The sequence below is a fragment of the Paramacrobiotus metropolitanus genome, unplaced genomic scaffold (assembly GCF_019649055.1).
Source record: "Paramacrobiotus metropolitanus isolate TYO unplaced genomic scaffold, Prichtersi_v1.0 Parri_scaffold0000297, whole genome shotgun sequence".
NCBI lineage: Eukaryota > Metazoa > Tardigrada > Eutardigrada > Parachela > Macrobiotidae > Paramacrobiotus > Paramacrobiotus metropolitanus.
Genome location: NW_026570517.1, coordinates 1,530 through 14,207, shown reverse-complemented (window position 1 = coordinate 14,207; position 12,678 = coordinate 1,530). Strand labels below are relative to the sequence as shown.

The following is a 12,678-nucleotide window of genomic DNA, read 5'->3' as shown; positions in this document are numbered from 1 at the left end:
GTTATTGAGTTCTGACAACATGGCGAAAATGTGACACGCCTGACAGTAACTTTTTCTGGTGAAATTTTTTTTCAAACCGATCTCAGATTCGTGCTCAGCGCATCGAACAACCCTTAAAAGCAGACTTTGGAGCCGTTTCACCACGTAGTTATTGAGTTCTGACAACATGGCGAAAATGTGACACGTCTGACAGTAACTTTTTTTGGTGAAATTTTTTTTGCAAACCAATTTCAGATTCGTGCTCAGCGCATCGAATAACTATTAAAAGCAGACTTTGGAGCAGTTTCACCACGCAGTTATTGAGTTCTGACAACATGGCGAAAATGTGACACGTCTGACAGTAACTTTTTCTGGTGAAATTTTTTTGCAAACCAATTTCAGATTCGTGCTCAGCGCATCGAATAACCCTTAAAAGCAGACTTTGGAGCAGTTTCACCACGTAGTTATTGAGTTCTGACAACATGGCGAAAATGTGACACGTCTGACAGTAACTTTTTCTGGTGAAATTTTTTTGCAAACCAATTTCAGATTCGTGCTCAGCGCATCGAATAACCCTTAAAAGCAGACTTTGGAGCAGTTTCACCACGCGGTTATTGAGTTCTGACAACATGGCGAAAATGTGACACGTCTGACAGTAACTTTTTCTGGTGAAATTTTTTTGCAAACCAATTTCAGATTCGTGCTCAGCGCATCGAATAACCCTTAAAAGCAGACTTTGGAGCAGTTTCACCACGTAGTTATTGAGTTCTGACAACATGGTGAAAATGTGACACGTCTGACAGTAACTTTTACTGGGGAAACTTTTTTTGCAAAACAATTTCAGATTCGTGCTCAGCGCATCGAATAACTATTAAAAGCAGACTTTGGGGCAGTTTCACCACGCAGTTATTGAGTTCTGTTACATGAATAATTGGCAGAGCGAAATAAACTGAAAGGTCACGGCGGTATAAGACCGGCCGGTTTCGTAGTCTAATATGCAGTGTTTACGGAAATATGCATTAACGGCAACGAACGAGACGGCAAATGCGAGTCAGGGATTGTTGTTGAAGGAAATTAGGCTGCACCATTGTAACTGTGTCCGAAAAGTGAAAAAGCAGCGGTATAAAACGGCAACAAGTGGAACGGTCTATCAGATAATAACATTCATGGGCATATCGCCCTTATGATCAGTCGAAGGCTAGCGCAGGCGAATATCGCTCAAAGAATCTATACGTGACACTTCTCCCCGTGTAAAAAGGACTGTCCGCAGTCCATAACTAGACAAGAAAAGCAGAAAAGCGAGTCAACCAGCAATACGATAAAGCAGCTATTTTTGCGTTTAGAAATTTTCGAAACACATCCAAGAAAAAACAGGTATTATTATGCAAATAATATTTATACTTGATACGGTTATAAGAAATATAGGTAATACAGCGGAATAATTGGTATTTTATTTTCGTAACGCTTTTAGGGAAAACCTGGGTTAAACCAAATTTTCATTTTATAAATGTTTTTGGATTTAGATTCCCTGACTCATTTTCATAATAAATGCGATGCTGTTGATGATATCATTCGGTCGCACTTGAACTTGAACTTTGATCCGCGGTCAACCATACACCAAAACCACAACACCACACCGTATTCACGAAATTAAACAGAAAATCCTATTCTCTGAGGCAAAATCTGTACAAAAAAATTCATTTGCTTATTTCCATGATCTTATTGCGCTGGTTTCAAACACTGTTTGTTCGCCTGTCTATAACACGCGTTTAGCGTCTACTTCCTCTCCCCATGTTGGAATTTTTCGTACACTTGTACAGACGAGTGCATTGTTAATTTGTCTGAGTAGATTAGTAGCATGTCTTACGGTCAAGTCGCGTACTTACGGCTCAACACCTCGTAAACCAGTGATGCGCCGAAAGCTAGAGTTGTTACACGCCCAGGACCAAAGTATTGCTACAGCAACGGGATTGCTGATCAGACACTGTTATTTTATTAAGCACTGAGTTTTTTTTTTTTAGAAGATTTGTAGCAATTATACTCACCTTGACATCTAGCAAACAAACTGCTGCACCAGCATCTTTGTAGGAAGTTTGTAATTAATATTTCAAATCTTGCCCCAAAAAATAGATCTCCAGCTAACCACGAAAATACAATGCGTTAACCATGGCCATAATTCTGCCTACCTATTACGAGCACTCACTGATCACTGCAAGGCTGTAATGACTGATAAAAATTCGGCGATCTAAAGCTTCAGGTAGCGAACCTAATATAACTGCGTTCCCATATTAGAACTGGGTCGATCTTCACGAACCTTTCTTTTTTGTTTTTTTAAAAATTGCAATTAAAATCTGACAAGTAACCAAGGAAATTTCCTGACCAATGTTTTTTGATAAATTTTCTACAAAATAAAATGATCCTTTTTATTGAAAATTCAAGTAAATAATCCTGACTATGTTAAATTGAACTAAATACAAGCGAGAACCTGACTTGATTTGAAGTATCTAAGCAAAATATAAAAACAAACAGCATAAAATACAATATTTTTGAAATTTTGCAATAGTTTTTTTTTGAGTGTTTTTAATTAATTTGCTGGCTGACTGTACATGAGCGGAAAAATAAGGCTAATGCTAAGCGGTTATACGCTGCTCACGGTCGGTGGAGTTCCGTACCGAACCGGTGCCAACTTCCGGCGCTGTTCCATCAACGCATTTCCAAAGGTCACCGTCGGTTCCGTCCGTGGGCCAAGCGTGTGATCCGGGGACGGAGTCCGGGCGCCGATCGTTGATCCATCCGAGTCCTCGGCGACCATACGCGCATTGGCGTAGACAGGATCCTGTCGAACCATGTCCGAAGGACGGTAGCGCGGCGTCATGGGAATGTCCACCGTCCGTGTGGGTACAGTCCGAGAAAGGTTCCTGTCCTGGGTTTCCGTAGCGGTGGCGGTGACCGCAGTCGTTTCCTGCCTTCGAGCCTGAAAATCGTATTGCCGGCGCGAACGCGGGCGGCAACAATCTATAAGACAGCTTAAAAACGCGATCACCGTTCGGTGATACCGAACGCAAAACACCATAGCAATAAAAACGGTGATCGAAGTAAACGAAATATTTAAGAGGCTATGCCATGTCATGGACTTCATCGTACTCTGAACATATTTTGGAGTAATTATGGTACTCAAATTTGAAATACCGGTCTCCAACATCAGGCCGGATAACTCGGCTGTCAAGTCGAGAAACCGGAAGGGATCCACTGACAAGGAGTCACCGAGAGTGTCTTCCAAGTTGTCCGTCAGGAATTTTGCGGTGTAATGCCAGTGCGCAAGCGTTTTATGGAATATTGGATTTACAGGAGTCCAGACACCGTCTTGGTAACGGTAGAGAGTTCCGTGTACGATTACTACCGAGTGCCGATGGAGGCAAACTGAATGTCTTTTAAGGGTTTCACCGTCGAGAGCGACAGTGTAGCCGCGGTCATCATTTTCGGCTGCGATGTACGGATCTGGTCCGCATGTGGAGTATTTTACGCCGATCGTGACGTTAACTTCCGTGCACTGGTAAATAGTAGCTGAATCACCTAGAACTACAGCAGCCTGGCATTTTGGGAAACCGAGTTTGGTTCCGACAACCACCGGGGAAAACTGACTAAGTAGTATCAGATTTTCCATTTCGGTTTTATCGGCCTGGCATTGCAACTTGTGCAGGTGATTGAAAATTTTCATTTCTTGAAATGCGAAGAAATCCTCAACGTACTGAAGGTGGGACGATAGCAAGGTGGCGATTTCTGCCGAAAGGTTAACATTCAACCGACTTTGGATGCCAACAGGTGGGCGAGCTGGAGGGCGGATTTTTTCAGTGACATTAGGACGATACCAAGCATGGTAAAATTTTATTCGAAGTGTCGGATGGGAGCGAACGTAATGAACAGATGCGCCTTCATCGCATGTTCGTTCCATTTTTTCCTCAACCGTAAAGCTGAGTTGATGTAGATGGTCACGAATGTGGATCTCTCCTGATTTTAATTGGAACAACTGTCCCTCGCTGTTAAGAACCGTGTTAACGCGACACTTCGTATGGTTTTTGTCAGTAGTCCACACGTAAGTTACGTGCGGATGAACACTGGACTCGGCAAGAATCGACGAAGAGATTTCGCCGGTAGCGGAAAGTACTGGGCAGTCGTCACACGTTGTTTCGAGGGTGACGTTCTCCAAGAGACAGGTAACGACGTCGGCACGGCGGAATTGGTTCCACCGGCGGTCAACCACAGGTATTACGTCGTATACCCAAGTACGTCCACTTTTAATCATTGCGTTGCCACTACAAGTCTTTGTTCGGACCATGTCACGGCACTGGTCAGCGGTGACCGGAAGTGCTACCTCAAAATTCTGGCTGTTATACCCGCCGAAGAAAAACCCTTCTTGTATCGTACTTTTCAGAATCATACGGCAAGCGGAGCCGGGAAAAAGTCGGGTGATGTTTTTATAGTCGAGAAGATAGTACTTGACATCATGAGTTTCTCTGATAGGGCTATCCAACTGATCGCATCGAATTCGCGCAGAAAGGTCAGCAATTCCCACGTATTTGCTGCGTGAGCAATCGCATAGCGTAGTGTTCAGTCCGTACGTACCCGACAGGGTACAGAGTAAAAGAAGAAGAGAAAGTGTTACGAAACTTGGTAGACCAGCGCGCATACGCTTCGCCGGAACCGGAGGCGGCGGTGCTTCGTTTTCTGGACCTGAATCATCGCTCGTAAAACTTTCTTGATTTCCCGGTTTAGCCGGAGCATAGACGGGGTTGTGAACGGTCAATCCTTTTCTCTGTGGTTCCTCATCCAAATTCACCGTTACGGTTGATTCCGCGTCGGAATCAGAATATGCTTCCAGAGGAGGTGGACTGTCAGAGTCCTTCCTCGCATTAGAAGCGTTTTCCGTCATCGGGAACAAATACGCGCAATGAGGACATATGTCGCTAACAGCGCATTGACCATGGTATCTGTGACCATAAATACATTCCCTCATCGGAGGAATACTTTCGGCCAAAATGACTTCTGCAGTACAAACACACACCTTGTGTCGATAAGCTGAAGAAAGGCACCGAGTGCACAAGAATACGGGAATACCTTTGCGGTAAAGAACGCGGCCGTCCGTCATTTTATTACAGGAACCGTTATTTTTCGGGTATTACAGAGGCGATGGTTAAAACGTCAGTTGTGCGAGAAAACACTACTGTTCCATTCTCTCGATTCTTATTGTGCAGTTCAGAATCTGCACTTAACCCTAGCCCCGTAAGGCGTTATTAGTGAAACAATCGCAATCAAAAGTCGCGTCCGTGTCATGATAGGCGACATGACAGGAATGTTCTCTCGTCGAGGTTGGGAAAAGGCCGATAGTGACTGCACTATGAAATGGCAGAAAAGGCATAAGTGCCTTAAAGGCCATCGCTCTGGATTTCGGGTCCGCGGGGACCATCGCCATAAACTGGAAACAGAGTGGGTGATCCTGCAGCTTTCGGATATACGTTTCGCAGGTGTCAAAAAGAATACCCCCGTTCTGTTCAGAAATCCATAGCCAGAAGTTATTAGCAATGATCCTAGACTCAGGAGACTTAGTGCTCACATACCGAAGAACTACGCAAATTCGGTCGCTTAGATCGGCGAAAATATCTTCCTCGATACGGAAGTATGAGTGCGCATAATCCTGAGAAATTTTATTGTTAAAATCTCGTTGATATCGAGCATACGAATGCTGGCCTCGTGGATAACCTTGCCTTTGCATAGCCCGGGATTTGCAGTGTATGCAACCCTTTGCGTTTCGGGAACGGTGTCCCGCGTGGCAAGTCTCAACAGCACTGTCATCGGGATGATGGAAATTCCCGTCAGAAAATATCTCGTGGTTTGCGACCTTATAAAAACATCCCCAGCAATAGAAGACAGGTATGAGTTTAGGAGGAAGGTACACACCAAAACGCTGAGCACGATTTTCACACTGTACGGTCGGTGCGCTAAGCTCGGCGTAATTAACAGTTGTGGCAGTGCACCTGCCAACTTCGTTATTGCACTGGAAGATTAGGGAGGGCTTGTCTGGATCCAAGTGAGTTGACGAGCAAATGCACATGAAAGGTGCGGGGAACCCGCGCTTCAGGCCATAGTTCCCTACAGCTAATTTCGCAAGGTACAGCGACGGGAAGAAAGGTTTTAATGGTAGGTCTGTGGGAATTTCTGCAAGCGCACTCAAATACGAGGTAAACTCTGCCAGATTCAGGTCTTCAAGTAAAGTACTGTTGACTGTCTGAATACTCCCAATCTCATCGGGATCAAGAAAAGGTTCAACGTACTGTCTGAGGATCTGTGGCTGAATGAACGAGACTGTGCGCACACTCGGCACACGCGAAATTACTGTCGTTATAACATTATTGTTATTTGCAAAGACGTCATCCTGCATACGATCACTGACTGTACGGAAATGATCCACAACATAATGGTTACCAAGGTTCGTAGGATTTAGACCCGTATATCTACACAGTGACATCCGACGGCCGCTGGGATCAACGCCCTACAACAAAAGAGAGAGAAAAATTAATTTAAATAAATTAAACGGATAATAGTTATCATAAGAAATGAAGCTGTTGTTTTTTTTTTAAGATTTTGTTTTTGGTAATAAAAATATACTTATTTTTATGTGATTTTAACCGATAATACATGAAACATTAAAATACTAATAATATTTATTTTTCTCTTTTGTTTCAGGCGGTCCGAACGTCGAACCGTCTCAATTTCGGTAGTTCCGGTTGTCGGAACGTCAGGCGGGGCGGACATTAGATTATTTGTTTCCCGACAATTTTCGAGATCAACGTTGTCCAAGTCTCTTTTCCCTTCTTTTAAGTGGTTCTGCCAGAACCGACTCAACATACGGTGTGTCCAAGCGCTCGCTATAGTGGCGCAAGCGCTGCACATGGACAACCTGAGTCTTCGGCCGACCACGAACGGATTCTATTTCGTAATTAACTTCGGACACTTGGGAGGTGATCCTCCATGGTCCGTGCCAACGAATTAAAAATTTTGGAGAAAGATTATTATCAGGAGAAACAATTTCTTTTGGCGGTCCTTTTAAAAGGACTAGATCGCCAGGTGCAAATGCGTGTTCACGCCGGGTAACATTAAAGCGCGGAGCCGTCTTATCTTGTGCGTGATTCGCCATGAGACCGGCAACCTCGCGTAAGTTACTAAGGTACGTCTGAATTTGACTTGGAAGCGTTTCATCAGGCTCTTCGAAATCAAGACTTTCGCCAGGTAGTATAACATTATCGATGGGATGCGTCGGGTTATACCCGTGTAACAATTCAAATGGTGAGACCTTGACCGTGTCATTTACCATTGTATTCAAGGCAAAAGTTATTGGTATCACAAGGTCGTCCCAATTTCTATGTGTCGGAGACACGTAGTGCGCAATCGCTTTAACGAGTACACCATTTATCCTTTCGGTAAGGCCATCGGCCTTAGGATTATACGCCGTAGTGGTGCGATGAGTAATGCGTGCTAGACGCAGTAAATGTTGTAAGAGACTTCCGGTGAAATGAGTCCCGAGATCCGTAAGGATCGACCTTGGGCACCCATGTCTGGAAATAACTTGCTCGTACAGAAAATGTGCTGCGTTGGCGGCAGTTGCAGCTTTCACGGGTCGCGCTTCGATCCACTTTGTCAAGTGATCGACAGCAACAATTATGTACCGGTTCCCTTTACTGCTCGGTGGGAATGGACCAACGTAGTCCATACCCACGCATTCGAAAGGTTGACCGATTTTGATACGTTGAAGAAAACCATATGGTGGTTTTAGCGGTGGTTTCAGTGCCTGGCAGGAATGGCATGAAGAAATGTAGTCCGCAACATCGTGTGCCATGTTCGGCCAGTAATATTTAAGGTACAGAGCTTCAAAACACCTGGTAATCCCGGGATGACCGAGATCATCGTGATATGCCCTTAAGAGTGTGACCTTTAGGGAACTAGGCACCACAATGAGATACACCGGATCGTTGCCGCGAAATACGATTCTATACAAAATTTTCTCCTTTACAACGTAGTGCTGAATTCGCGTTCGAAATTTTGCGGTGTCGGTAGCACCGTTCAGGATTCCCAAGATCTTTTTACAAAATTCGTCGGTTCCCTGTAAAGCAGGGATGTCGACCGGTGAATCTGGTACGACTAATGCGCAAATCTGCGGTAACGATGGTGGTAAAGGTGATCGGGAGAGAAAGTCAGCTACGTTATTGGCACTTCCTTTTCGGTACAGGATCCTTATGTTGTATGGGCGCAAAGCCAGGATCCAGCGAGCGAGACGACCACTCGGGGTCGGTGTTTTAAACAAAGGAATTAAGGAGTTATGGTCCGTCACTACTGTGAACGGTTTTGGACCTCCGAGGTAAAAATGGAATTTATCAGTAACCGACCAGAAAATAGCGAGGAGCTCTTGCTCGGACGTATGATAATTTTTCTCTGCATCGGTTAACGAACGACTTGCGTAGGCAACGACCTTAAAGCCATCAGCTTCCCGCTGTGTTAGAACGGCGCCCAGTCCATCCAGACTGGCATCTGTTTCTAAGACGTGTTCTTTCTCATTGTCGAAATGAGTTAGAATTGGTTTTGTTATTAAGGAATTTTTTATTTCTTCAAAAGCAAGCTGCGATGGACCAGACCAATGAAACGGTGTGTTTTTTCTTGTTAACTCGAGCAGCGGAGCGGCAATGCGCGAAAAATTTTGATGAATCGTCGATAATGGCTAGCAGCACCCAGGAATCCCTTAACGTCCCGGATACATGCAGGAACCGGACGGGCTACAATAGCCTGAACGTTGTCCGGATCTGGGGCAATGCCCTGAGAATTCACCATATGACCTAAGAATTTTAATTCCTTTTTGCCGAAGAAACATTTGCTTGGTTTGATTTTGAGTCCGGCTTCTCGAAGCCGTTGCAAAACGATTTGAAGATTTACCAAAAGATTTTGCCACGAATCGGCATAAATTTCGACATCATCAAGGTACAGGATTAAAATTTTTCCTTTGAGGTCACCCAGGACGCGATCCATCATACGACTGAAAGTCGCAGGAGCCGTCCGTAACCCAAAGGGCATCACTTCAAACTGAAAAACGCCGTCCGGCGTTCGGAAGCAAGTTAGATTTTTGGAAGAATCATCCATCTTAATTTGCCAGTAGCCGCTGGCTAAATCAAGGCTGGTAAAATAACACGAATTTTTTAGACTGTCTAAACAGTCATCAATTCTTGGTAACGGGTAGGGATCAAAAATAGTATCTTCGTTTAATAATTTGTAAGAGACGCAAAACCGCAGGGATTCATCCCTTTTCCGTGCTAATACCACATTAGCACATCGTTCAGAAATTTCGCATGGGCTAATCACGCCCTTTCGCAACATATCTTGGATCTGTCGAGTGATCTCGACCTTTTGCCAGTCCGCGAAACGCCGAAGCGGTTCCACGACTGGATTGGCTTCCGGTCTTAAAGCGATCTTATGTGTTAGCACATTACATGTGCCCAGGCCTTGGTCGTCGGTCGGGAAGACCTCAGTAAAATCCATTAGCATGCGTACCAGTTCCTTTTGCTGGTCCACGGTAATATCACCGTAGTTTAATTTTTCATAATTAATATCTGAAACGTTTTTCGCAATTGTGGTAGGACCAAAAAGGTCATCAATGTCATCTGTGATTTCCGAATTATTCTTCATAAAACGCTTGAGGTTTTCAGGCAGTAACTCATCCAACGCAACTGCACTATCCCGATTCTCGTGATCCGGAACCTCGAGAGTTCGTGTTCCTGTAACTGCTTTAATGACATCTCTGATCCCGAAATTCTTTGTAACGGGTTCCTGATGCTTAGGATTGTATTCCCTCGAACTCAAGGTTAGTTAGTTCCTGATCCCCTGTGACCTCAGTGGCAGGTTCCTGGGTCTCCGGACACAAACTTCCGGGACCTCTAACTTGAATCCTTTCTGAATGCCAGTGACCTCGGTGACCGGTTCTTGGGTCTCCGGATCGGAATCCCTGACCTCAACCTGACCTTTCAAACTTCGTTTGATTTCGTTGCGCGTTAGCAACCCAAAATTAGAAAACTTTTCACGATCGGCTAATGCCCTTATCATACTATCTTGCTTACTTCCTTCCCACCTTGGGAGGAACTTGCTTCCAACAACTGTAACCCCTCGGGGCCTGCGGATCTGAACCATCATGTTCTCGCCGTTCCCGGAGACTGTTCCGCCAGCAGAACAGCCTCGGAAACTAAGTTCTTGGGTGGCCAAACCTGGGCTCGCCTTCTTTCTGAGCTCGCCCGGCAACACGGGTTTCTCAGACGGGTTCTCCATTATTATTTCTACGGCAACTCGTTTGCCTGTCTTCGGACCACCTCGTGGGTCGGATGGACCGTGTAGAAGGTAAATGGGATTATTAAAAACCGGCTTCCCATTCCTTCATCCTGACCGTTATCCGGGTTTGCAAGGCCCGGAAAACAGTAATAGAGCAAGGGCAAGACAACAGAATCATTACGCAGTGTTTTGGAACGAAAATCAATTTGGATCCGTGTTTGGTTAAGGTAATCGATACCGATTAATACCTCAAATGGTGCTTGTGTTATAACAAATAGCTCACATGGTTGACATGGCCCAAAACTTCTAAGTTAACATCGATTTTCTTATTTAACTTGCGTTGTGATGTTATTGTGGAAACGTATGGACCATCGGTATCAATTATTGTAAAACGATTAAGTTTCGCAAAACTTTCTGTAATTAACGAAATCCCCGAACCGGTATCGAGTATCGCCCGACACGAAATATTATTCACACGAGCCCGACAGATAATTGGACCTACTTCACTATTTTATGGGGTTTATGATGAAATGGTCTGTGCGTGCGTCGGTACCACGCACAGACCTATTCAGTTTAAAGAAGCGGGGTCGTCCATCGGGAGCTGTTCCCATGGATCCGCCTGAAGGTTACTGTGATAGAAAACTCGTGTCGGATTTGCAGCGGTACCGGCTGCCGGAAAAACTGGCGGGAGCTGTGGTCGAGCGGGTTGCTGACCACCTGTAATCATAGGGACAGGTTGGGCTGGACCCACAGCAGGATAAGCATTATGTGGGGGTGGCGGTTCGTAAGTACCGCGAGCCACTGCGTTGGCGTAGGTGCCACGGCCTCGACCACGACCAGTCGATCCTCGGTAGTTTCGACTTTGTGGGTTCTGCAGCAAACGCCAGAACTGCACGACTTTGAGATGGCTTTGACCACCGGATTGCTAAGCCGAGCGCGAATAGCTTCCATCTCAGCGAGATCAGGCACCGCAACATCGACTCGTACGGCTTTTGCCTGCGGATCGGTTGGGGCGGAAAGTTTCGTAGGACTGTGTCGTCCGTTTCACCGTTTCGGTTTCAACTGGCGGTCGACGTGAAGGTCCCGCCCCCGCTTCAGGAAAGGCTAAGCGTTGCCTGTACTTATAGGGCAGCGATATATTCTTCAGTCGCTCAAGAAAATCTGTGGTGTCCTCGATCTCGTCATAAACGGAAACGATTTCGCTTTTAAGCCATCAGGCAAACCTTGAACAGGTGTAGTATTAAATCATCAGGGGAAGCGTTAGGATTACGCGTCGTCACGATACGCGTAATTCGCGTGACGTACGCGAGAGGGTCAGTTGAGAGCATTTTCAAACTGGTGCCTCGAGGTCGAAATCGATGGATTTTTCCCGAAGGTCTCTAAGAGCCTTCTTCAAATCATCCCAGCTGTTATCATCGGGACGATTGACAAACCAATGAAGGGCGTCGCCCTGAGACAAGCTCGAAGACAGCTAAGTAACTGTCCTGACTTCCACCCGTAAAGGGTTCCTGTGACTCATATTCAAGAATAAAATTATCGACATCCTCAAGAAAAGTCCCTGTGAATTTCGGCAGGTCCTGAATATTAGGGGCACGGAGCTGAAACCCTTTCTCTGCTGGCTGAACATCGTCATCAGCGCTCTCCTGGCGCATGACCTTTTCAGACTTCTTATTTACTTTACGAGGTTTCCGGTTTTGTTTACGTAGTATCGAAAGGCGACTTTCAACTCGGTCCAGCTTAAATTTTGATTCGCAGCGGACCGGAGAAGGTACCCCTGGGCGAAGGCGATAGAGATTCAATTCTCTGGTCAAAGGGTATGGCTGAATGAAGACTCAGATCAGGTGATTCATAGAAAGCTGTGTTTGTAGGTCTGCTTGATCAACCGTATGGGGTCGAGTCGAAGACGACTCAACGACGTTCCCAGGAAGGGCTGGCTCTGGCTTTTGTTTCGATGCTTGAGCCAAAATTTATCAACCGTGGAATCGGAGCTACACCGGATCCAGGTTAAATCAATCTTATTAACCTCAATTTCAAACGGCGGGTGAGGCCATGACACAAAAGTGGAAAACAGGAAATGGGTTTGGTACCACGATTGTTCAAGAGAAATTATCGGACTGATCGCTTATAAAGAATTGGCAAAACAAGGCGCAGCTGAATATCAACTTCTGTCATCCGGCTGCGCACAACAACAACAGCCAACTATCGGTAATAATCTTTACCAGGAAAACATGACGGGATGATTCATCCTGAGGTAACGATTCTCTTATTCTTATATAGAACGGGTCACGGTTTGGAAAAATATAATTCATCTGATAACATACATGTTGAATGCTATGTGCA

At 45.3% G+C, this 12,678-nt stretch overlaps 1 protein-coding gene across 1 annotated transcript; it reads right to left on the bottom strand.

Annotated features, from left to right (window-relative positions):
• Nucleotides 1-1,425: 1,425 nt before the first annotated feature.
• On the bottom strand, nucleotides 1,426-5,139 carry LOC129601904 (uncharacterized). Its single transcript, XM_055500837.1, has 2 exons — nucleotides 3,169-5,139; nucleotides 1,426-2,953 (listed from the first exon to the last, which is right to left on the bottom strand). The coding sequence occupies exons 1-2, from the start codon at nucleotides 5,123-5,125 to the stop codon at nucleotides 2,610-2,612; spliced, it is 2,301 nt and encodes a 766-aa protein (XP_055356812.1). The 5' UTR covers nucleotides 5,126-5,139; the 3' UTR covers nucleotides 1,426-2,609.
• Nucleotides 5,140-12,678: the final 7,539 nt, after the last annotated feature.

Bases quoted from the DNA above. Each gene is read 5' to 3' on its own strand.
- LOC129601904 (XM_055500837.1), bottom strand. From the start codon at position 5,125: ATGACGGACGGCCGCGTTCTTTACCGCAAAGGTATTCCCGTATTCTTG. The intron at 2,954-3,168 runs GTATTTCAAATT...TACGATTTTCAG, and splicing joins CGGCCTGATGTTGGAGACCG to GCTCGAAGGCAGGAAACGAC.